The sequence below is a fragment of the Capricornis sumatraensis genome, chromosome 13 (assembly GCF_032405125.1).
Source record: "Capricornis sumatraensis isolate serow.1 chromosome 13, serow.2, whole genome shotgun sequence".
NCBI classification, from domain to species: Eukaryota; Metazoa; Chordata; class Mammalia; order Artiodactyla; family Bovidae; genus Capricornis; species Capricornis sumatraensis.
In genome coordinates, this window is record NC_091081.1 from 10,988,864 (window position 1) to 11,015,558 (window position 26,695).

A 26,695-nucleotide genomic window follows, 5' to 3' on the forward strand; every position below is an offset into this window, starting at 1 on the left:
GGACACAGGATGGTCAGAACTCAAACCTGGTTTAGGGTATTACAAGTCCTTCAAATCCCCCTACCCAGAGATCCCCAGTCCAAATCAACATCCTCCTGTGTCCCGGTCAATACTCTTTAGTTTCACGTAAGAGTCCTGGTGAGGCTGTGAATGCAACTCCTGTTAAAATTTGGCAACCAGCAGGATGACCTATGGTTTTGGGTTTCTGTTATTTCAGTCTTATAGCGAGTAGCAGGGGCTCTGTATCAACCTAGAGGGGTGGGATGGGCAAGGAGATGGGACGGAGTTTCAAAAGGGAGGGGATATATGTATACCTATGGCTGATTCATATTGAGGTTTGACAGAAAACAGCAAAATTCTGTAAAGCAATTATCATTCAATAAAAATAAGTTAATTAAAAAAGAGGCATTTTTTCTAAAGTTTATACAGTGACTAGAACTGAGAATTTAAGCCCCTGAGCCTAAATTATCTGTTTATGAGTCCACCTCTGTAAAAGTAATCAACCTATTCCACAGTCTTAGATTTCTTCACTTTATCCTGTTAAATGGCAGCACCCACTTATCAGCCAAAACCTTCCTATCCTTAGATAATGCAATCCATCCATTTTTCACTTCATGTTTGTGTTTGGCCAGCGGGAGGTGGGTGGGAGTGGGGGAAGGGTACCAAAGATACATTGCTACATCAATTTTTATTAACTTACATTTCCTACCATTTGTATTTGGGTCTTTCATCCATCTGAAGTCTTCCTTTTTACATAGGGTGAGGCAGGGTTCCAGTTTCCACTCTCTCCATGTGGTAGGTCGGCTGTCCCAATCCGGTTGCCGAACACCCTTCTTCATGTATTGATTTTTGTGCTGCTTTTGTAACTAGTGTATTCAGGGCGTCTGTCTGTGAGCTGTTCTATTACACTGTATGTTTCCCATGACTCTGATGTGCATACCTGGATGTTGGAGGCTTGGTGTGAACAAAAGAATGCAAAAACGGGGACTTCCCTGGTGGTCCAGTGGCTAAGACTGCGCTTCCGAAGCAGGCGGTCCAGGTTCCATCCCTGGTCAGGGAGCTAGATCCCACATGCTGCAACTAAAAACACCCCACCCACAACGAAAAGACCTTGCATCCCTCAATGAAGATCGAAGATTCTGAGTCCTGCAATCAACTCGGCACAATAAATAAATAATAGAAATAAAAATGAAATGTAAAAAAAAGTGTAATAATATCTCAATTCTTTTCATAATATTCTGCATATTGGTTTCAATAAAATACATGAACATGAATTCTACCTGTTTCTTCTTTTTATTGGAGAAAGAAATGGCAACCCACTCTGGTACTCTTGCCTGGAAAATCTCATGAATGGAGAAGCCTGGTAGGCTACAGTCCATGGGGTTGCAAAGAGTCGGACACGACTGAGCGACTTCACTTCACTTCTTTTTATAGGACCACAGAAATGACTCATGTGTCCCACTTTCTTTTTTCCTATTAGACAGTACTGTTCTGACTGTACTCTGGCAAACGGAAAACAGACGATAGAGAAAGGTAAACATGGGTTCAGAGTTCCCCTCCTTCACTTATGAGCTCTGCGGACATGGCACATTGAAGCATCTACTTCATATGGGAATGGTGAGGACTTCATTAACTAAGATAAGGGATACAGACTACACGGCACCTGCTCATCCAATGCTTGCTTCATTATCTTTCTCTGAGGATAAGGAAGTAGCTCACTCATAACACTATACAGCAAACATGTACTAAATGACTACACACGTATTAAATGAAGTTCAAAGTGAAATTAGCTTAGAATACTTTTAAAATTCAAAATTCTCTATCATGTGACTGCCAAGACCCAGCACTGTCATTTTTGAGCGTAACCATATTTTGAGAAAAAGACAATTACTTTCTCATTTTATTCTTTTGCTTTTTCCAGTGCTTTAATAAATCGTTTGCATAGGTAAATACATTTAGCTAGAGCTACAAGACAACATGAAAACTAGACAAGAAACGATGAAAACTAGAAAAGGCATTCCAGATCTTTTCAAAATAACTATGCTGAGGAAATTCTTGACTAACCATTACCTTCAGAAATACCCCTACCCCTTCTACTATAACAACTTGTATAACTTTCAATGAAATCATTTATTACTACAGTTTATTCTGAACATTTTCTTATACTCCTTGAAAGTCTTACTTCAAAAACAAAAAAGTCTCCATATAATTCTGTAAATAAATAGTAAATGCTACTGTACCTGAGCTTAAGAATTTGAACTTGTCTCCATTGGTTTATTAATTTCTACAGTAAGACCTGAAATTAACGTTCATTTCTGGACTGTAACTACTGATAGTCGTTAGAATACTTTAATATCTGACGTAAAGAAGGTTTCTGATATGGGGGAAGAGATGACAAAATTTTCTTCAAACTCAGAGGAAAGTGAGTTTGCTGTAACATGACGAGCTCTTAATTACCTGAGCTACTCAAGGGGACACTTGGGCAGACTACTCAGTTGGGAACCCCGCTTGCCTTGACTCTGGAGATGTGTGTCTGAAGACGTTGACCCCACAGGCAGCCCTTTCTCAAGATGCTCCCCACTCTCTCTGCTCTGCCCACTTCTCAGGCTGTGCTCAGTCGAAGGCACCAACCTCAGGACAGGGCCATGGTTTGCAAGGGCCCAGCAGCAATGTGCAGGGCTGAAGGACAGGGCATTTGGGTGGGGAGAAAGAAAGGTGCTTTTACAAAGGGATTTCTGATGGAGGACCAAGGTGTTAAGGAAATGGAATTATGTCGAAAGAATATTAAAATCTAAGGCTGCACAAGGCATTGTAAACAGCAATGATCTTTCTTAGAAACGTTAGAATTCTGTTGCATCAAAAGAGCACATATAATCCAGAATTGGAATAAAAATACCTGAGGAGTTATTTTTCTCTAGGCAACAAAGTAAGTGTTGTTTCTGTATTTAGTGAAAGCTCATCCATGCCTAAATTGATTTTAATCTTTTAAGTCGATTTTTAATAAAGTGAGCAACAAAAGAATTATGGATTTTAATACTGATCATATCAATTTATTACTAATTTTGGACTTCTCCTTAGTCCCCTATATAAAACTGATGGGTTTCTCAGTGGTAGTTACAATAGCTTTTAAAGAGAACTTGGGCAAAATAATTAAGATGGAAACCATAAATAACCGGAGAGTAAATGAAGCAAATTGTTCAATGAGAGAATCACACTAAAGTATATTAATATTCTTCTGTAAATTTTTAGATTGTTAAAGTAAATTTATCTTAATCTAGCATATTATGAATCATTATAAAAGATTTCAATCTTTGAAAATTATGAAAGACTTCAAGACCTCATTAATGGAGTTAGAAATGTCAGCTATTATGCTACTAGTCAAGTTTGGTCTGTATTTTCTGGGCCTCTTTCGGCCAAGGATAACAATCAGGAAGAATCTGGTCATAGTCAGCACTATACATCTGAGAGCGGACAAACGCTTCCTTGTTTGGGGGTTCAGGATAAACTGTGGCTGTCTTTTCTTGGTATGCATCTTTCACAATCTAGAAATAAAAAGAGAATATTAATTATTTTAATGAATAGAGGTGATGATGAGCACATCAGAAATTTTTCATCTGATTTCTTTAACAGATGAATGGATACAGACATGGTAAATACACACAATGGAATACTACCCAGCTATTAAAAAAAGGACGGAATAATGCCATTTGCTGCAACATGGATGCAACTAGAGATTATCATACTACGTGAAATAAGTCAGAAAAAGACAAATACCACATGACACCAATGATATGTAGAATCTAAAGCATGACATAAATGAACCTATCTATGAAGGAGAAACAGACTCATGGGCACAAAGGACAGACTTGTGGTTGCCAAGCGGAGGACTGAAGGAGGGGACTGAGGTTAGCAGATGTCAGGTATTATCAGTATACATAGGAAAGATAAACAGCAAGGTCCTACTGCAGAGCACAGGGAATTATATTGAATATGATAACCATAACAGAAAAGAATATAAAAAAGAAAGTGTGTGTGTGTGTGTATATATAAAACTGCATTGCTTTGCTGTACAGCAGAAATTAATGCAACAGTATAAATCAACTATACCTCCATAAAAAAAGAAATTTTATATCTATTTCAAAAGATTAAAATAATTTACATCTTGCCTGTTTCCAAAAACTTCAGTGCATTATAATAAGAACCCACGATCACAAAGATACAAAGTAAAAATGCAATCATGTAACAAGAGGAGACTATGATGTCAGCAACAAAGGCAAGTGTGGCTGCCAGAGATTTACTCATGGGTGATCCCACCAGAATTTCTCAGATGAGTCAGTCTTAAAAGGCTTGAAATGACCTGACTGATAGATAACTTGAATTCAATACCTTGAACAGCCCACTGAGTTTGAACTCAGATATCCTGCACTTTGAGCAGTCTCGATTCTGAGCACAGCCTCCTACAGAATCTCTCTCTTCATCCCACAGGTAAGGCGACTCTCACCGCTATCTGTGGGGCTCCGGGGCCAGTCTCCGTGCCCCCGGCCCCACTGGTGTCACAGAACCTCGTCTCCACGTATCTCTGTCACAGTCCTATTCTAGTCCCTGGCCAGCGTGACCCTCAGCGCTGTCTTTCTCCTTTCATAGTTGTCGCTTGACATGTCACATTTTTCCTAACCTTACTTGGGCCCACATGGTTACACATGATGCTTTTATTCTTTAAAACTCAAAAACAAACACACAAAAAACTTCCTCTCAAATCAATTTCAAACCCTCCCTTCCCATCAAGTATCAATTTGATTCTCTTCACTTTGCTGAGAAAATTCCAACTAATCGGAGAAAACTACCTCAATTTCTTTTCATCATCTCAAACTATCTCCTCCATGTCTTGACATTCTCTCCTTCCCTGTGTTGAGAAAAACAGATTCCACTGTCAAAATTAGTCACTCCACATGTGCTCTTTAATTCACTCCAGTTTTTTAAGAATGCAATCCTTAAAGAGCTGTTTGTATGACAAACTTATTTGAATAAGTGTGATTTTGAATAATATTAGAATGATTAACTATCTCTTCTCAATGTAAAATTATGCATTTCTGAAAAATTAAAGTTATAAAGACTCTGTGGGAGAGGGAGAGGGTGGGATGATTTGGGAGAATGGCATTGAAACATGTATAATATCATATAAGAAATGAATAGCCAGTCTAGGTTCGATTCAGGATACAGGATGCTTGGGGCTGGTGCACTGGGATGACCCAGAGAGATGGTACAGGGAGGGAGGTGGGAGGGGGATTCAGGATTGGGAACACGTGTACACCCGTGGTGGATTCATGTTGATGTATGGCAAAACCAATACAGTATTGTAAAGTAAAATAAAGTAAAATTTAAAAGAATTAATAAAGTTAAAAAAAAAGACTGTGCTATATTATGGATAAATGCTTATAAAAAATAGGGATCAAAGTATATAAATACATGCTTATATCTTATTATAATGAGGTTAGAAAAGAAAGCAACCCAATGAAAAAAGACTGCAAACACACCAAAATAAATGATGACAATACTTGCATTAGAAAAGTAGAATATCAGGTATTTTCCACCTTCCAGAGTGCCTATGAGACGGTATTACTATGTTTTAACAGATATTCTTGAGTTACAACTCACTGACAACAAAATTCAACCATTTGAAGCATACAATCCAATCACCTCTGTAAATTCAGAGTGTTGGGCAACTGCTACTACATCCAGTTTCAGAACATTTCCATCACCCCAAAAAGTTCCCCTGTGCCCGTTCTGCATTATAATTAAATGTTCTGCTTCATTCCTGACACAGACTCTGTGCAAATCCATTCCTCTTTCTGCTCCCAGGACACACTGTATTCACAATGCTCTCCATCAGTGAAATATTCGCTCTCTCCTTCTTGTCAATGCCAGACTCTCTGGAGAGTGGCTTATATATTGTTGCTTTCCTAATTCTCCCCGACTTCTCAACTTCTTGTGGGACTCTGATTGTGTTTGTAAAAGTTTCTGAAAGCTTCCTATGCACTAAATAAATGTCTTCCTCTGTTCTTATCACTGGGATTTGGTTCCATCACTCGTAACTTCCACCCCCATCCTGAAATGGTGTCTTCTCTAATTTCTGACAAGCAGCTCAGTTCTGAGCCTCTTCTTTTTAACTGGTTTCTTTCTTCTCTCTCTGGTTAGAATAATGAACTATGTTCTAGCCTCAGTTTTCTTTCGTTTCCACTTGCTCTCTTGGCGACCTCAACTACCTGGAGAGCTTCCCTTGTTACCACATATAAATGATCCCCCGTCTTTACATCCAGCCTCTCTTTAAGTTTCAGTCATCACCATCTTCTTGTTAGAATCGTACATCTGAACGTACCAAGGATGCGGCAACCTTCAGTCTACTATACCACCTTCCTCTCTGAAGCTGATTCTTTGTCCTGGTTTCCCAACTCCTGTTTATGCACTCAGCTTTCTTCTGTCTCTTTATAGGTGTGACATCTGAGTGCTGCCCTTCATCGGCTTACTTCCTCCTCCGATCATACGCTACTCCGTCTCACTGCAATCTTAAAAGGGAGCTTAAAATGACAACGTGATGTTTGGTGTGTTAATAATTCAAACTACTGAGAGTTTAAAACTAGTAGATACAAATTAGGAGAAATTAGGAGCATGTTAATTTGGGCTTCCTTGATGGCTCAGAGAGTAAAGAATCTGCCTGCAATGCAGGAGACCCAGGTTCGATCCCTGGGTTGGGAAATCCCCTGGAGAAGGGAATGGCCACCCACTCCAGTCTTCTTGCCTGGAGAAATGTCTGAGTCTTTTGGACTCTCCTGCTGTCTTTCATCATCTTACTTTCTCCTCTGATCATATGGTACTCCTTTTTACCGAAATCTTCAAAAGGAACTTAACATGGCAATGTGATGTTCCATGTAGTAATAATCCAAACTATTAGAGGCTTAAAACTAGTAGAGACAAATTGGGACAAACTACGAGCATACTCTTCCATGAATAGATAACCAAGCAGAATTATTTAAAGGTTGTTTTCTTTTTTTTTTTTTTTGAAGGATTACTTGGTTTTTGAAGCACCTACTTTCAATCAACAAGATAAACAATGACGTATGAATCCTAAGTGGGATTGTTTTGATAAATTTGCTAATAAATTTATACTTTCAGCCAGGAGCAATTCTGCCTCCAAGCAGACGTTTGGCAATGTCTGGAGACATTTTCAGTTGTCACACCTGTTGCAGAGGCTACTGGCGTCTGGTGAATAAGGACCAGGGATGCTGCTGAACCATCTACAGTCCCCGAGATAGCCCCCACAACAAAGAGTGACCCAGTGCACAAAGAGCCATGTGCACAGGGCTGAGGTTGAGAAATTCTAGTTTCAACATGTGACTACTATTGTGGGCTGAAGTGTGCTCCCCCAAAGTGTTGATGCCTAAACCTCCAGTACCTCAGACTGGGACTGCATTTGAAGACAAGGCCTTTAGAGAGATAATTACGTTAAAATGAGACTGTTTGGGTGAGCCCTAACCTAAGCTGACTGGTGTTCTTATGAAAACGGAAAATATGGACACACAGAGAGACCCCAAGGATGGGCACACACAGAAGGCCGGCCACAAGAGGACCCAGTGAGAAGGTGGTCATCAACAAACCAAGGAGAGGCCTCCAGAGAAACTGGACCTGCCAACCCCTTTCATCTTAGATTTCCGGCTTCCAGAACTGTGAGCAAGTAAATTTCTGTTATGTAAGTCACTCAGCTGGTGGCAGTTTATTACGGCAGCCCTAGCAGATGAATACAACCACCCTACAAAAAAGTCCATTTCTCTCTCATCTTAGTTACAGAAAATTAAGGTTCTTCTTGACTAGCTCCTTGAAGAGTTCATCTGCCACCTCAACAGCTTTGAGTTCTCCATTCTCACTGCTTTGCTTCCTGCCCAATTTAATCAACTGTGGTTTTTAAGATGTCACATATCACAGAGACTTGGGTGGTTAAAGGCCTGAACGTCACTCTATCATACTTGCAATATTGTGGTGACTATCATAGTGTTATATGAAAAATACCAAACAAAAAAAGGGTGAAGTTGGGGAAGCTTAGCTGAAATGAAAGCCTGATGAATTACCTCAATTCTGGGAGAGAAAAAGAAGCGTAGGGGAATTAAAGATTCAACCCAGGCCGAAGCATCCAATACACTTCCCACGCTCTGTCAGGGCACCATGCCTCATTTCTCTGACTTCTGACACAGATATCTCAAGGGAGTGCATTTTTACTCCCAGTTTACTGTCTAAATGTGCACACTTAGCCATAGAAGGAAGGAAAAACAATGAGACTTGAACCACAGTGGTTTTACCTTTTCTGCAATTTTCAGAGAAACATCTCTAATGGTGTCCAAAGGAGGGTAAAGCCGGCCCTCCTCCAAGTGTTCATCTGATACTTGCTGAGCTATGACCTTAAAAAAAAAAAAACAGACACACAAAAAATATTTCATATCATACAATGGGGTAGTTGTGAGGAAAATGGTGAGTACCGTTACAGATAAAAGCAGATCACATGAACGCCACCGGCACTTGCATCTCTCCCTTTCTCGATGGAAAATGGAGCTCAGAGAGGCTTAGAGACTGGTGTGTGTATGCGAGTGCGTGTGGAGACTGGTGGGAGAAGATAATCAGTGAAAAGATGGTGACGAGCCCCTGGGTTTCCTCCTAACTCAGTTCCTCTTCTACTGCACCACGAAATGCTGGCAGCTTTCTGACCCGACGCACTAGAGCACCGGGGCAGAGGAGCAAGGAATTCAGAGAAGCTAAGAGAAGTGAGAGGAAAGGGCCTGAAAGCGGAGGGGAGAGGCTGGCCGTGCCTCACTCCCAGCTCACGCAGGCTTACACGGGAGGCAGAGCAGGAGACAGAAAGCTATTTCGGAGTCACGCTGCAAGTAGGATATTCATTTCACACAGATTTTGGATCACGTGAACCATCTAACCAGTTTCAGCATGGGCTGTCCCCACACACTCCCTATTTCTAAAGGAAACAGTGTAGACATAAAAATGTGCTACAAGGGTAGATATTTTACGTTATATGTTCTTATCACACAGACACACACACATACACGTAATAAAGAGGGTGAGAAAAGCTTCTGGAGGTAATATATTTGTTTATGGTATGGATTGTGGTGATGGCTTCAAAGGTGTATACTTATCTCTAAACTCAAGGTGAAAGATTTGTGGCTTTTTGTCAATCATACCTCAATAAAATAGCTTACAAATGAGACAAATTGACATCATGAGCTTTTTGATGTGATGCACCAAGAAGGATATGATTATTGGGCCAACTAAACCAAATCCTATAACCACATAACTTGAATTAAATCATGAGGAACACTGCAAAAAACAACTGGCCTGTACTCTTCAAAACACCACTGCCAGAAAAGACACAGAGAGGCTGAAATGTTCCTGCATATGGAAAGAGCACTCTGCAAGTTATAAAGGTCTTTTATAAATAACTGACAAAATTTGAATTTGGATTATACCTTAGATAGCATTATATGAATATTAAAATTAGCTGGGTTTTCAGTTATCCAGTGACTTACATGAATCAAAGTCTCCTCCAGGTGCTGTGGTCAGGGAGATCCCCTCTCCAGTCATCTGGGCAGACATTAGAGAGGGTGGGGAAGGTGATTTAGGAGGAAGGGTGTGACGGCAGGAGATACCAGATGTGAACCGGAGACAGGAGACTGTCTCAGGCTGCTGTGCAGACTACTTGGGAGTTTGCATCGCTGACCCTGAACACTCTAAGCCCAAGAGACTGTCCAGAGGACCAAGAAAGCCAAAAATCTCTTTGTGATATAGAAACGTGCAGCAATAGTCTTTGAGACTGGTGCCAATCCATGGGATTTCTAGTTCCGTAAGAGAGCCAACTAGCATTTGACAATAATCCTAACAGTTACTAGATTTGTGGTGGCCAAACAAAACATTCACTGAGACCTCTTCCATGCTACTTTTGTTAACTACAAAACAGAGACAAGAGCATTCTTCTTTTGGGGCATTTTAGAGGCTGCAGAAAATTCTTAAAGAGATGGGAATACCAGACCACCTGACCTGCCTCCTGAGAAACCTGTATGCAGGTCATGAAGCAACAGTTAGAACCAGACATGGAACAACAGACAGGTTCAAAACTGGAAAAGGAGCATGTCAAGGCTATATATTGTCACCCTGCTTATTTAACTTATATGCAGAGTGCATCATGAGAAATGCCGGGCTGGATGAATCACAAGCTGGAATCAAGACTGCAGGAGAAATATCAACAACCTCACACAGAGTGATACCACTCTAATGGCCGAAAGCAAAGAAGAGCTAAAGAGCATCTCAGTAAGAGTCAGAGAGGTCAGTGAAAAAGCTGGCTTAAAACTCAACATTCAGAAAGACAAGACCATGGCATCTGCTTCCATCACTTCATGGCGAAAAAATGGAAACAGTGACAGACATTATTTTCCTGGGCTCCAAAATCACTGCAGGCAGTGACTACAGCCATGAAATTAAAAGACACTTGCTCCTTGGAAGAACATCTATGACAAACCTAGACAGTGCATTCAAAAGCAGAGACATTACTTTACAGACAGACAGCCATTTAGTCAGAGCTATAGTTTTTCCAGTAGTCATTTACGGATGTGAAGGCTGGACCACAAGAAAGGCTGAGCACCAAAGAACTGATACTTTTGAATCATGGTGCTGGAGAAGACTCTTGAGAATCCCTTGGACAGCAAGGAAATCAAAACAGCCAATCCTAAAGGAAATCAACCCTGAATATTCATTGGAAGGACTGATGCTGAAGCTGAAGCTCCAATTCTTTGGCTACCTGATAAGAAGAACCAACTCCCTGGAAAAGACCCTGATGCTGGCAAAGATTGAAGGCGGGAGGAGGAGGAGATGGCAGAGGATGGCATCACCAACTCAATGGACATGAGTTTGATTAAGCTTTGGGAGACAGTGAAGGACAGGGAAGCCTGGCGTGCTGCAGTCCAAGGGTTCGCAAAGAGTCAGACAAGACTTAGCCACTGAACAACAAGAGGCGTGTCTGTGGTATTGTATTCTCACTGATAAATACTATTGGCTAGTTTTGTTTAATTGAATAAGTATTTAGCAAGTTTCTGCCAGGTGTTTTAGCATGGTGTTAGGTGCTACCGGTCTTCTGAAAGACGTGTATGGGAGACTTTCTGTTTTTACAGAATATCACATATGATTTAGTTACAAGGCAAGACTTGACTGTTTGATATGTGAAGCACTTGAAAGCATAATACAACGAGGAATCAAATGAAATATCAAAGAGTTTGCTAAAAACAGTCATGGCTAAGGAGAAAGATAAAAATAATTCAGAGCAGTCTCAGAAAGAGCCAAGGATGGGGCAGGACTTAAGCCACGACCTGAAGACAGGCTTAGACCAGTGGAGAAGGAATCATTTCAGGGCAAGACATAGAGCAGTCCCATGGCTGATCCTAGGCGTGGTACATTTCAAGGTTTTAGGATTAGGGAGGATAAAAAGAAGGGCAGTCTTCCAAGCTTCGGAGCCTGCTTACAAAGTGGGTGTCACAAACAGAAATGCGGATATTGAGGGTGAGGAGAGACGAAAGACGTTTTTTCACATCTGTATTTAAAGAAACAGCAGGGCATTTTGGTGGAAATACCCATTGGGTCACAGGAGATGTGGTAAAAGATAAGAACAAAGATACACATATTTGGCCCCTTTCAGAATGACGACAATGGAAATGAGAGAAAGACTGAGATCTCTGAAAGCAGAAATTAAAAGAGAAAAATGAGAACACAAGAAAATGAATTTTGGGAAGAAGCTTAGTCAATAGGTAACCACTGGATAGCACAGGGAATGCTCTGTGGTGACCTGAAAGGGAAGGAAATCCAGAAAAGAGAGGACCCGTGCGTGCACGTGGCTGACTCACTTTGCTGTACGGCAGAAACTAAGACAGCACTGTAAAGCAACTGTACTCTATTTAAAGGGACTTGAAGGGGACACAAAGGAAGCACTGATGTGGCCTAAAAAACAGAAATATTATGTGATGCCTAAGAAGAAAGTGATGAAAAGGCCAAAAGATTCAGCCCGAGAGATCACTGGCTAGAAATCTGTCACTAGAGGGTGCTGGAGTTATTTAGGAAAGAAATCGCTGGCAGCCATAAAGATCATCTTGCTTCTTCTGATGTGGCTGCTAGAAAAGACAATGACTACATTTTCCTTAATGTAAGAACAGCTTTGAAAGCTCTCAGTAAGTAGACATCTACTTACGTTTAACACGATGTTTTGAGTCAGAGAAGCTCTGAAACCCTAGCTATCGTGCAGTGAGAAAAAAAAAATGGCAGGAGGGCTGACAGACATCTGTTCTCACAGAATGACAAGTGTGAAACCCTGGGATTAGGCTCCTTGAGACTATGCCAATAACATGCACATCTTTTGCACTGGAGAGAAAAGCCTGTATGTGTGATGAAATCATGAGAACGTTATATCAGTTTGGATGTGGTTCGGTTCAGTTAGCATGTTGTGCAGTGGGTTAATTTTAAGAGAAGAAACTCACTTAAATTTCTCCCCATGAACTGCATCCTCCTCAAAAGTATCAACCAGATGAACACTCTGATCACAAGCTCATGATTTCACAAATGAAGGTTCAACCACTGTGTCATCCTCCCGAAGCTTGGGAGAGAAGGGAAACTGATGGGAGGCAAGGGAAACTGATGGGGAGCCTGAGCTTCCCATTATCTCTTGTGCCACGAGTAATAAATTCCTCTATCTCTGACCTAGGAGTTCTGTGTCCTTTGCTGTCATCTGTGAATCTGTGGCAGGCTGACTTGCTAGCCTGCAAGTAAGGTTGAATTTTTGGCTTCCCTGGTAGCTCAGTGGTAAAGAATCAACCTGCTAATGCAGGAGAAGCAGGTTTGATCCCTGGGTCAGGAAGATCCCTTCGAGAAGGAAACGGCAACACACTCCAATATTTTTGCCTGGGAAATCCCATGCACAGAGGAGCCTGGCAAGCTACAGTCCATGGCGTTGCAAAAGAGTCAGACACGATATAGCGACTAAATAACAAAGGCGAAATTTCGGATCCTCAGAGTGTCAAACGGTAGTGTAACACAGCGTCCTTATTGGGTCTGCTGTGTGGCATTCTGTGAATCTTTCCTGAAGGCCCACAGAAGAGCCTGCTTCCGTCCTTTTAATGACTTTACAAACACCAAACTCTCTGTTTTAATTTCTTTTTAGCTGAAATACTAGAGTGGTTGCTGTATTCTGCACTGGACGGTGAATGATGAACATTTCTTCACTATACCAAATCAGACTTTCATTTCAAATCATCAAAATGTCATCATTTAGGAAGGTTTTCCATAGAAATCTTCTCCATAGAGGATTCTCCAAATCTTATTTCATGATTTGGAAACAAAAATTTTAATTGTCTCACTATTGTCACAGAACTTGATCAAAATTTGCAGATTTCTTTTTTAAGTTCCTTCTCTTGAACAATGTTAATGGGAATGCAAACTGGTACAGCCACTGTGGAAAATAGTTTGGAGGTTTCTCAAACTAAAATTAGAACGACCATATGACCCAGAAGTTCCACTTCAGAGTGTATGTGTATATATATATATCCAGAAAAAACTATAATTTGAAAAAAATGCATGTGTCCCTATGTTCAGAGCAGCATTATTTACAACTGCCATTAAGTGTCCATCAGGACGAATGGCTAAAGAAGATGTGGTATATACATATAATGGAAAACGACTCAGCCACAAAAAAGGTGAAAATTTGCCATCTGCAGCAACAGAGACAGACTTGAAGGACATAATGCTACGTGAAATAAGTCAGGCAAAGAATGATAAATGTCGTATGATGTCACTTATACGTGGAACCTAAAAAATGCAACAAAATAGCGAGCATGACAAAGCGGCAGCAGACTCGTGGGTACCGGTGGGGAGAGGGAAGGAGAAGTGGCAAAACAGAGGCGGAGGATTAAGAGGCACAAACTATTATGTATAAAACAAGCTACAAGGACATACTGTGCAGCACGGGAATACCCAGTATTTTATAATAGGCACAGATGGAGTATAACCACTGAAAATTGTGGATCATTACGTTGTACACCTGTAATTTATATAATTTATATAATATTGTACATCAATTTAAAAAGGTCCCTTTTAAAGGTTCAGAACAGTCTTTCTGCTGGCTACAGAAGAACAATGCTTACTAGGGACTCACTGTGAACTTACAACCCACCCCTTACTCCCCTGGGGGAAAGATTTGATCCTTGGACTTTACACCTTCTAGGGAGTGAGCTGAGATACTAAATAAAACAGCAGATGGCCTACAAGGAGCTGATTTGAGATTTCACAGCCTTGACAGACAGACAGTATTTTACAATACCTCAGCAGTGGTGAGAAAAATCTTATCCGTGATATGCCTCAGTCCACACGCCACGACACCAAGAGCAACTCCAGGGAACACGTAGGAATTGTTGCCTTGGCCAGGATAAAGAGTCTTTCCACTCGGAAGGGTAACGGGATCAAAAGGACTGCCGCTGGCAAATATGGCGCGACCCTGCAAGACAGACACACAACTGTGAACAGAGGCAGGGTGTCTTCAAACAGATGGATCCTAAGAGAATAGTGCAAGTCTTTAGTATTTAGAAAGAGGTCTAATTTTTCACTGACTCCCTAGTAAGTGTGAATGAGCAACCTCTCATGATGTTGGTGGTAAGTTCTGAAGTGGGTACTTATTTCTTTTCTCTATCTTCCTCTCTGCTCCAAGGAGAAGCGTACAAAGTACAGGAGACCCCAAGACCACCCCCTGTTGTTGGCAAAACTGAGGCTTCCACTTATAGGCTTTTGAAGACAAAAGTGATGGGTTGGGGTTTGAGTCTTAGAAAGGCTGACCTTATAGGTTAAGAGTTTAGGGGTCAACACGCTTCCATGTAATCATTGGGACAAATTTTATATATTATAAAGAATTATCTGGAAGGTCCCATAGGAAAAAAAATTCACTAGCACAAGCGGGATTAGCAAATAAGAATAAATTATCAATAATTGTAAAAAACTGTCCCTATATTTTTTCCCCTAGTCTTAATATTGGGTTGGCCAAAAAGTTCATATGGAAAAACTCAAACAAACTTTTTGACCAACCCAATATTTTCTCATGTTTTTGAGGAACCTCGTATTTACAAGTTTTAAGACAGCATGAACTCAGGGCCTGTCAGGGGCTAGATTCCAGACTGCCAGAGCGAGGGGGCATCTGTGTGATCTGGGAGGCGATACAGATGAAACTACTCAGTCCTCGAAAACAGGGATAGGAAACCCTTAACAAATAAGTATCACAGTCTAAGAAATGCCCTTGAAAAGCATAAACAGCACTAAATCCCCAACGTGAACGTGAAGTCACTCAGTTGTGTCCGACTCTTTGCAACCCCGTGGACTGTAGCCCACCAGGCTCCTCCATCCATGGGATTTTCCAGACAGAGTACTGGAGTGGGTTGCCATTTCCTTCTCCAAATCCCCAAAGTACAGTTTAAATGGGAATAGACTGAATTATAAATTTCATCCCTCTTACACCTAGAGTCTAAATCCATTATGATATTATATTAACTTGCTTAGATGGTAAAGCATCTGCCTACAGTGCAGGAGATCTGGGCTCAATTCCTGGGTCGGGAAGATCTCCTGGAGAAGGAAATGGCAGCCCACTCCAGTATTCTTGCCTGGAAAATCCCATGGATGGAGGAGCCTGGTGGACTACAGTGCATAGGGTCGCAAAGAGTCAGACATGACTGAGCGACATCACTTCACTTCACTTCACCTTTTCTGTAAAGGTAAAGTATAATACAAATCAACCTTATTTGGGGTATAAAAAGAGGAAAATAGATGAAGGAAAAAAAAGAAATTCTCATCCAGATGTTTATCAGACACTTGTTGTATGTTTCATCAAAGTAGGTTTTGTTTTCGGACAAGTCTGATACTGTCAGCTCTGACTAGGAGATAAAATGTTCCATTATAAGCAAATCTCTAACGTAACTGAATTATATTTACATACATAACTGATACATATCCTTGAAAATTATATTTGAGAAAGAGACCTGCAACGTTATATACACACTTGCTTATTGCTCTCCTGTCCTTCACTCTTTCTCCTGCTTATCACTCTACAATCACTGCATTCTATGGACATTGTGTGTGTACTCAGTCGTGTCCAATTCTTTGTGATGCTATGGACTGTAGCCTACCAGGCTCCTCTGTCCATGGGATTCTCCAGGCAAGAACACTGGAGTGGGTTCCCATTTCCTTCTCCAGGGGATTTTCCCGACTCAGGGATCGAACCCACCTTTCCTGCATTGCACGTGGATTCTTTACCACTGAGCCACCTGGGAAGCCCATGCTATTAAATAAATAATGGCTAAATATTCTCATCGATATAGACTGTAAATATGGAGAAGGAAACCTCTCCATACCATTTTGGTATAATTATCATTTTTCAGCATTCAAGAATCTTTTTGTATTTTATATTTTGAACCTTTCCTAATAACTTTTCACCTGTGCCTGCAGCAGTAGAGACACCCAGCAACAGGTAGCCTATTTCTCGTTCTGTAATCCTCTGGCTGAACCAATGTTTTCAGCTTCAAAATGACTTTTAATTTTATGTATAGCAACAAAGAGCATTAGGCAAAATCATGAGTTTAGGTCATTTATACCAGACACATTCCAACTTAAAAACACAACTATATAAATTTGGCTAAATTTGTTTACATCTACTATCATTGAATCTATCAACTTTTGAGCCCTAATGAAATATGCCAAAACAAAATAAATACTTAAGCACTTATTTATTACATGCATATTATGTGTAATGCACCATGCTAAGATTTTGTTATTGTTTTTTTTTTTTTCCTTTAAGGATTTCTGGACAGATGGGATAAAAATTTAAATTATTTAGGGCACTGATGCCATCCCAAAGAAGAGAAATAAACAATGGAGTAGCTCCTCTGCAAAATTTCATTAATTCTAGTAATAAGCATTTAAGGACATAATATTAAAGAAGTAAGGCCATCCAGGTTTATTTATGCATCAAGTTTAATTTATGCAGAGTGCTATAGCTCTGTCTTGTTTATCTTTTCTAGTTCATTTTATATTTATTTACAAATAAAAAGTGTTAGATATGTGTGACTCAACCTCTATTTTGTCGCAATGACATTTTCTAGTCTTTGAAGGGGAAAAGGAGCTCTTGGCAATATACTGGTCAAGTACATATTAATAAACACAGAGTATGAAAGTCACATGTTTTGGAAATAGTTATGTATTGAAGCTTTAAGGATGCCTATACTAACCTGCTGTCAAAATAACTGCCCAAATGCTCCACCCACAGCATCAAAATCCAAACCCAGGAGCAGGCAGCAAAGTAAAAATAAGGTTGTGGTATTATACTGTATGCTTCAGTGTTTAGGAATAGCTAGTTAAAAGTCATTTTAATAAGCATCTAGGATCAAGCATTTTCCTCTTTAACTTTTATGTTTAGATCTTAGATACTTCCAAAGCACTTAAGGAAAAGTATCAATAAAACATTACAAAGTTTATTCTGTGTTATTGAAGAACAGGATTTATATGACACTCTAAAAAAGGATATGGTTCTTATCCTTCCCAACCTGTTCACTTCTCCTTCACTCTTGGTTGTAAAATGTTTAAAGGTTAACCGGCAGACACCTTAGATACCCTGGGCTTCCCTATAAACAATTTGACTATTAAAATGTCAGTTACGTGTTTTTTTTTTCCCTTTACCTTCGTCAGTTTATAGCACTGCTCTGCAGTACATTCTGCTTTACTAGTTGGATTACTCAAGGCAAAAATAATAGGCCGTTCATTGAAGGCTGCCATGTCTTTGATAATTTGTTCTGAGAACGCACCACCAATCGCAGCAACTCCTAACACAGAAACAAGAATCCAGTTAACAGGACCATCATCGGCTATTTAATCCAATGCCCACCCCCTGCCGCCCCACCAAACAATGAGACACGTCAGGTCATTTTGTAATATACCCTAAGCAATATAGAATATTTGTATGAAAATGACAAAAAGAGATGTCCGTTAATGCCAATAGTCTTTAAGGTTATAGTATCTATGGAAAAAAAAAAAACACCAAGTTTTAATATTCGGCTCATGAATAGATTTAATGACCCATCACTAGGAATTCTGATAATAGGCATTTTTATTGGAAAATAGATGTATCTAATATATATTATCTCTCTGTAAACAATTCTAGAGGTTTATTTCAGTGTCTGAGGCTACAAGTAATTATGTTTTAAAATCCAGTGCTAACACTTCAGTCAATCACCCCGTTCAATGACAGAACTGAAGTATGACTCATTGAAAGAATTTGAACAGACAAATAAAGCAATTAGCATCATGAAGATTTTAAACAGTAGGATTCCTGATAGAACACATTTTATAAAAAAAAACAACAATGACGGTTTACTACAGTTGCTGTCATGGAGTAAATACTTGTTTTTATTAGGGTTCTCATCCTTATTCTCAATATCGTCATCTGTTGTTGCACGGGAGCTTCTAGAAATGGAATGTATGACCAAGTAAGGGCTGGCATTACATACACACAAAATGAAGCATATAAAGCTTCAAAACTTTGAGATTTTCTTTCCAAACACAACAAATTCGTCCACACTAAACATCTTTCTGTGCACATGCAGTATGGAAACTACCATGTCGTCTGCTATGGGGAAGATATAAAGACGTGAAATTACAGTCCCTGTTTTCAGTCTTTCTTAACCTTGGCCCCATGAGCATTCTGGGCTGGACAATTCCTCGTTGGGGGCAGGGGTGCTTTCCTGGGCGTCGGAGGAAGTAGAACAGCGACCCTTCGTCTCCACTCAATGATGTCGGCAGCCCTGACCTTCTCCCTCCAGCTGTGACAACAAAAATGTCTCCAGACATTCCCAAATGTTTCTTAAAGGGGCAAAATCGCCCCCATTCGAGAGCTACTGTCTGTTTGGAATAACTGGCCTGGCAAAGTGCTGGATGTGCCAGGTATTTATTGACAGGTTGACAGAGTTAGCAGAGGGAACCACCCTCCTCAGTTGGCACCATCGGTAACATTAACAAGGCGGCACTGAATTTACAAATCTAGGCGTCTAGGGGGCACTGCTGCTTCAGGGAATAGGTAACTTTGTTTGTGGAATTCCAAAGACCAGAATTTCAAAAAGCTAAAGAATGTCTCAAAAATTATCAGCAAGAGGACTTCCCTGGTGGTACAGTGGACAGGAATCCCGCCTGCTAGTGCAGAGGTCACGGGTTTGATCCCTGGTCTGGGAGGAGCCCACACGCCATGTGGCAACTAAGCCCGTGGACCACCGCTACTGAAGGACCACGTGGCCTAAAGCCTTCGCTCCACAACAAGTAAAGCTACCTCGGTGAGAATCCCACGTGCTGCAACAGGAGTAGCAACCACTACCAGAGACAGCCCTCATGCAGCAACAAAGACCCAGTGCAGCCAAAAATAAGAGCAATCAATAAGTGATTTTTTAAAAATTAACTGTAAGGAAACAAATCAGGCCCACGTGGGGTGCAGACAGGGTTTACAAGAGAGGGAAGAAGCCAAAGCTCACCAATGAGGGCAGTTGGTTTTATATCTTGAACGATGGCTTCGAGGTTCTTCATTTCTTTATGTTCATGGGCAAATTCCTCTTTCTCTTGTGTTAAGGCAGCACGTCCCTAAGTAGAGCAAATAAGAAGAAATGATAAATCTGCTAAGTGTATGAGAGTCAAGGAAGTTTCAGAGTATTACACATATTAGCACAATTTATACTTAATAGGTTTACGTAGTATGTCTTCCAGCTGTTCTTAAAGTCTCCTCTCCAATTATCAGAGAATTATTTCATTGACTCTTGTCACAAAGATTTATATTTCAGACAATGCTCCAGGCAATGAGGGTGTAACAGTGAACAAAATAAAGTCTTTCCCTATTTAACTATTATTTAATATTGAATTTTGCAAGAAATGAGTGTTAACAAATGGCAATGCAAAATATCATTTAAATAAAGATACTGTTTATTAGAAGATATGATTTGTGTTGACGAAGCTGTGTCTTAGAGTGCAGAACAGCCTTTAGTGGTTGCATAAATCCTTTACCGACCACTCACTAAGAATGGAACTTGATGCCATATTTATGTAATACTGTGATGTTCTGAATAAGCATTAGCTTCATGTGCTTTTTATTTTGTAATGTTTTGATCATAGTTGTACCATGTATTATCTGCTGCTGCTGCTAAGTCACTTCAGTCGTATCCGACTCTGTGTGACCCCATAGACAGCAGCCCACCAGGCTCCCCCGTTCCTGGGATTCTCCAGGCAAGAACACTGGAGTGGGTTGCCATTTCCTTCTCCAATGCATGAAAGTGAAGTCGCTCAGTCGTGTCCGACTCTGTGTGACCCCATAGATGGCAGCCCACCAGGCTCCCCCGTCCCTGGGATTCTCCAGGCAAGAACACTGGAGTGGGTTGCCATTTCCTTCACCAATGCGTGAAAGTGAAAAGTCAAAGGGAAGTTGCTCAATTGTGTTTGACTCTTCGTGACCCCATGGACTGCAGCCCACCAGGCTCCTCTGTCCATGGGATTTTCCAGACAAGAGTACTGGAGTGGGGCGCCATCGCCTTCTCCACCATGTATTATCTAAGAAACATCTAATTATAATATCCCAGCCATAAAAAGGAACTTAGGGTGGGGGTAGGGAATGTTATCTAAAAATCTGCTTCTTTCATTTTCCCCCTGCTCTTTCAGTATTGTATCTTTCCACATGATTAGTAGATCTGAAGATGAAATCCTCATCTACACTTCTATGACCAGCGATAATATCTGCTCAGTTAGAATTCTCTTCATTTATCTATCATTCATTTTCCTTACTTCAATGAAATAGTTAGTCACTCATCATGTCAAACTCTTTGTGACTCCATGGACTGTAGCCTACCAGGCTCCTCTGTCCCTGAAATTCTCCAGGCAAGAATACTGGAGTGGGTAGCCGTTCCCTTCTCCTGGGGATCTTCCCAACCCAGGGACTGAACCCTGGTCTCCTGCATTGTAGGCAGATTCTTTAGTCTGAGCCACCAGGGAAGCTTTCATCAAAGAATGAGTGATGAAATAGTTTTTTATTCACAGGAAGAAATAGTTAAATTAAGTGTGCTACTTATTAAAACTTGACTTTTAAATTGTAAAAACAACAGGTGGTGCTAGTGGTAAAGAACCCATCTGCCAATGCAGGAGACCTAAGAGATACGGGTTCAATCCCTGGGGTGGGAATATCCCTCGGAAGAGGGCATGGCAATCCATGCCAGTATTCTTGCCTGGAGAATCCCATGCACATTGGAGCCTGGCAGGCTACAGTCCACAGGGTTGCACAGAGTCTGACACTACTGAAGTGACCTGGCACACACACACTTACTAAACTTGACTTTTAAATTATACTCTACCTATAAATTTTGAAGATTTTGACTACATAATAAATCAGTATCTAACTTTATATGGTTGGAGAAGGCAATGGCACCCCACTCCAGTACTCTTGCCTGGAAAATCCCATGGACAGAGGAGCCTGGAAGGCTGCAGTCCATGGGGTCGTGAAGAGTCGGACATGATTGAGTGACTTCACTTTCACTTTTCACTTTCACGCACTGGAGAAGGAAATGGCAACTCACTCTAGTGTTCTTGCCTGGAGAATCCCAGGGACGGGGGAGCCTGGTGGGCTGCCGTCTACGGGGTCGCACAGAGTCAGCCACGGCTGAAGTGACTTAGCAGCGGCAGCAGCAGCAACTTTATATGGTTCTTTATAGCTTATAAGTTATCTTCACATATTTCATTTGACCCCGTCAACAATTTGAAAAGTAGGGCAAATATAATTAGGTTTTTGCATGAAGAAACAGAGGCTCCAAGACAGTACGCAGCTTGCCTGAAGCAGGTGCTAAAACTCAGTCTTTCCAACAATACAACACTGTCCAGTTCTAGAGAAAACACTTTACAAATGATATGTGTCAGATTGTATGCAAATTGTTACTCCTGGTTCAATATTCTTGCTTTAAAAGGCTATTATCAACCTACATAGGAAAAGAATCTGAGAAAGAATAGTTATGTGTATATGTATAACTGAATCACTTTGCTTTGTACACCAGAAACTAACACAACATCCTATTATGTTAGTTTAGCTAGTTAGTATAAATCAAGCTTCAGTCTGGTGCTTACTTCTTCAAAGGTTTAGAGATTTGCTTTTCAGGATACCTATTGCCAGAACCTCTGTTAGGTTCTCTAACAGAGAAAAAAAAATCTCAGGATAACTATTCACCTACTCCAAAACAACCGTAGTCATCTCAACCTGGTGTTATGTAATCCTGAGGGCTGCTGATAATAAATGTATCTCTTAGAGAAGACTGAATGAACCTCAGGGCTCTGCCTCTTGGCCTTTTGGGTTCCACCTGACCAGGTTTCAGTATCAAGCAAATATATTCCAACAAAGGAATAACCAATGCGGAATATGGTCAGAGGAATTACCATACATCCTAGATCTTTCCTTCCATGTTATATTAGTGCATTCTAGTATCACCTTTTCTTCTTTAAGAACAGTAAAATATGATAATTAATCTTTTCATGTGATTTACTTTGGAATAGAAAGCAGAACCCCAACCAAAAGGATTGTGAGGAAAAGACATGTATAAGATGTTCAGGATTAACAGAATGGGAAGTACTAAAAATTGTTTTTAGAGGCGAATGTGTTCCTGATTTATTTATTCTAAAAAATGCTTGCGCTCACAAAACAGTAAGATTCCACACAATCCATGGTAAAACACCATGGCCCGCAGAGAGAAACGTAAGAACGAGGAGCCACAGAGAGGGCTTACTGAAGCTGAGTCAGGAAACAACCCACTCTTGACCATTTAGCTGCTGACAAACAACATGCCAATGAGAACATCTCCAAACTGCTTCTGGTATACAGCTTTAGATAAATTTGCATATGATCACATAAAAATGAACACCTATTCATTTTCATAAAGAAAGCTGAGTGCCGAAGAATTGACACTTTTGAACGTGGTGTTGGAGAAGACTTTTGAGAGTCTCTTGGACTGCAGGGAGATCAAACCAATCAATCTTAAGGGAAATCAATCCTGAGCATTCATTGGAAGGACTGATGCTGAAGCTCCAATACTTTGTCCACCTGATGTGAAGAGCCGACTCATTGGAAAAGCTCCTGAAGCTGGGAAAGATTGAAGGCAGGAGGAAAAGGGGACGACACAGGATGAGACGGTTGGATGGCATCACCGACTCAACGGACATGAGTTTGAGCGAGCTCCGGGAAATGGTGAAGGACAGGGAAGCCTGGTGTGCTGCAGTCCATGGAGATGAAAAGAGCCAGACATGACTAAGCGACTGGACAGCAGCTCATTTTCATTATATTACCAAGCCAAGAGGCAGCCTTCTACATGAGGAAGTGAAAGCAGCATGAGAGTAAGTGTCTCAGAAATGATATGGGCAGCTGCAATAACTGCATTCAACCTCGTATAATATGAATGGTACCACTGCTACAAGTAAGCTATAAATAAAAGAAGAGGGTCTAGTCTGTTTATATTGAATGTGGACCTACAAATCCATAATATGAAATGAATTCAAAAGATGTTGTGAGAGACATAATGCCCATTTTTAGTTCAGTAATTCAAAATATTTTCCTCAGCATACTGTCCCAGATTATCCCAAACAGCAAATTAAAAATGCTTTAAATGTATTTTACAACATTGTTCTCACAGCTATTAACTGTGGTCAAAATAAACTGATACAAATTGTGATAAATTTTTGGCTTAGGGACATGAATAAATATACTAGTAGCTGAGTCCATTCTAACAGCTAAGAGCAAATACATTTATGTTACTTCCAAAAGCTTTAATAATATAAAAAAAATAAAGAAAACCTCCCCAGAAAATGCCATCTACAAATGCTGGAGATAGAACATGGGACTTGGGCTCCCTCCTTAGGCCCTTCCATTCACTCATGACCTTGGGCAAGACCTTTGGTACTTCCATGGATGCTGGTTTCTCCATCTAGAAAATGGTTTGGTTTGGTGATGATGACAGTGTAATGAAAATGAACCTGATCTGGGCTTTACAAAGCCACCTGAGTGCCAGACACACCTGAGGAAAATTAGATTCCTGAGGCCTGCTGCCAGATATTTTAATTCAAGTCCAGGATGAGGCCCTGGCATCTGTGTGTATTTTTTTTTTTTTTCAAACTTCTCAGATGATTTGAGTGATTAGCCAATTTTGAGCATCACTGCACTAAAGGGTTTATCAGATATTTACCAGAAGCATTTTTTTTTAAAAGATAATACGTGATCTGTTTTCAAAAAAGTAGAAAATGATGAGTTCTAATGAAAGAATGCTATAAAACTATTTTACATTATTTTCTAGCACAGATTTCTAGTACTGCTCTCTTGGATATTTCATGAGATACCATGAAAAGTATTTAATACGGCTTAAACCCCCTAAGTTTCCTGGAATGAGAAAGAAATCATGATGAAGACTGATAAACATTATAGGAAAAGATGTATGCTTATGCTCTTATCATGAACATCTTACTTTATTAATCATCGCAACAGCACTGGCAGCTCCGGGCCACTAAAGCCAGAACTTGGCCAGAAGACATCTGTCTAGCAGGAAACATAAATTACCTACAGCCTCACCCCAAAGACGTAATTCTTAGTGGTGACTTAGGAATGCAGAGAGAACACTGAAAGAAGGCCAGGAATCATGCATACCAGCATCACCAAAGGGCTCGACTTGCCAAGAACAGAAAAATCAAAAGACAAAAATACAGGTCTCCCAAGTATTTTCTATACAATTTTCAAAGCTGATGTGCTGATCTGGTTTAGATTAAAAAATTGTTGGAATGGGACCTTCTCTGGATCTGTAATATTCAGGCAAATGTCTTTACCTTTGGACTTCTGTTTTTCTGTACCAATGGCTCACTTTTCTCTTTTCAAAAGGCAATTTGGAATACACCTTCTTTATGCCAAATACTTCAGCTGGAGGTAGATATAGATTTTTTTCTGTTCAGTCTCCCTTTTCAGGAACCCTTGCTGAAATGCTTTTTGCCTGCATTTGCCATTTTTTCTCTCAAGTACCCTGGGTGTTCACTGGTAGGACTGATGCTGAAGCTGAAACTCCAATACTTTGGCCACCGCATGCAAAGAGTTGACTCATTGGAAAAGACTCTGGTGCTGGGAGGGATTGGGGGCAGGAGGAGAAGGGGACCACAGAGGAAGAGAGGGCTGGATGGCATCACCGACTCAACGGACATGAGTTTGGGTGAACTCCGGGAGATGGTGATGGACAGGGAGGCCTGATGTGCTGTGATTCATGGTCGCAAAGAGTCGGACACGACTGAGCGACTGACCTGAACCTCAAATTCTATGGTGTTTCTTTTTTTTAGGAGTCTCTACTTATACCAAATGTACTATGAATATCTAGGAATTTCCTTCAGATATTAGTATCTCTTTGGTCTCCACCCACCCGCCTTGTTTTGTGCTGATTCTTAGTATAGAAGATACAACCAGACTGAAGAGCTATCTTTTTCAAAAGCACCTATGTGCTGGTGGGGCCTGGGGGAGGAAGGCAGCAAACACTGTCCAGATTTTGAGTTAGCATTTCATTTCCCAGGAGGTATAAAAAGTTAATTGCACACTGCCACTGATAAATATGTATTCCTTCCTATGCCAGGTACTAGAACTCTTGAATCCATGCCTGCTTAGACAACCTGCCCCATTTTACTGGCCTGACACTGTTGTCATTAGTTTTTCAGAGCTGAATCTGGCCCCCTCTTTATCTGAAGACAGAACCTTCCTAGCACACTATCAGTAATATCCCAGTTGCAGTGTAAGTGTGTGCATTTGCTAAAGAGCTCAGAGCTGGGTTTCATCATCTCAGAACAGATTAAAAGAAGATGAATGACGTGACAAAAGCATTCCATGTTAGAGCATAAAACAGGGGTGCAGGGTGACCATAAGGGAAGATGCTACGTGGGTAACTCCATCAATACTTAATGGAGTAGTTTAAAAATATTTAATTGTGCACTGTTGAAAATCAATAATTGTTAAAAATCTGTAATTTTCTGAATGTCTCCAAGACTCATGCATATAATCTTCTCCCTCTGCTCTGTTTAATACATACACATACACTGGTCATACTCTAGAAGACATGGAGAAGAGGGAGGGAGAAAAGCAAACCGGATCCTTTCCACCAAGCTTCAACATTTCTTAGGAGTTAGATTTTTTTAAACCACAATGTATGAAAATATGAACCATCATTCAAGGTGGTGAAAGTATCACGGGCTAAAATTCCAAGAAGATCACAAGGAAAAGGAAAACTTTTCTAAACAGCATGGAGTTTCAAGTTCTAGACCTAAAAATTAAACTCTCAGGGAGGAAATAACTATATTGTCAAAACTACCCTCATAGCATATAAAATACTTTTATTCACTACCTCTTCCTTATAGGAACCAAACATTGAACTAAAAGAAACAACTATAAAGAAAAAATTGTTTTAAAAATTGAAAATAGAGTTATGTAAACTAGAGCAAAAGATAATAAAAACAAAATAGTATAGTCCTATTCTGAGTTAGATGAAGCTTATCCCTCATGATA

The 26,695-nt window shown here is 40.4% G+C and overlaps 1 protein-coding gene across 2 annotated transcripts in view; it reads right to left on the reverse strand.

Annotated features, from left to right (window-relative positions):
- Window positions 1-2,816: 2,816 nt before the first annotated feature.
- Window positions 2,817-26,695, reverse strand: part of ME1 (malic enzyme 1) — a 207,518-nt gene continuing 183,639 nt past the window's right edge. For both annotated transcript variants that reach the window (XM_068985213.1, XM_068985214.1), the window contains exons 10-14: window positions 19,635-19,740; window positions 17,797-17,939; window positions 14,405-14,578; window positions 8,349-8,447; window positions 2,817-3,542 (exon numbers count right to left, since the gene is read on the reverse strand). In XM_068985213.1, coding sequence (XP_068841314.1) covers window positions 3,375-3,542; window positions 8,349-8,447; window positions 14,405-14,578; window positions 17,797-17,939; window positions 19,635-19,740 — 690 coding nt within the window. In that variant the 3' untranslated portion in view covers window positions 2,817-3,374. The remainder of the gene's footprint in view (window positions 3,543-8,348; window positions 8,448-14,404; window positions 14,579-17,796; window positions 17,940-19,634; window positions 19,741-26,695) is intronic.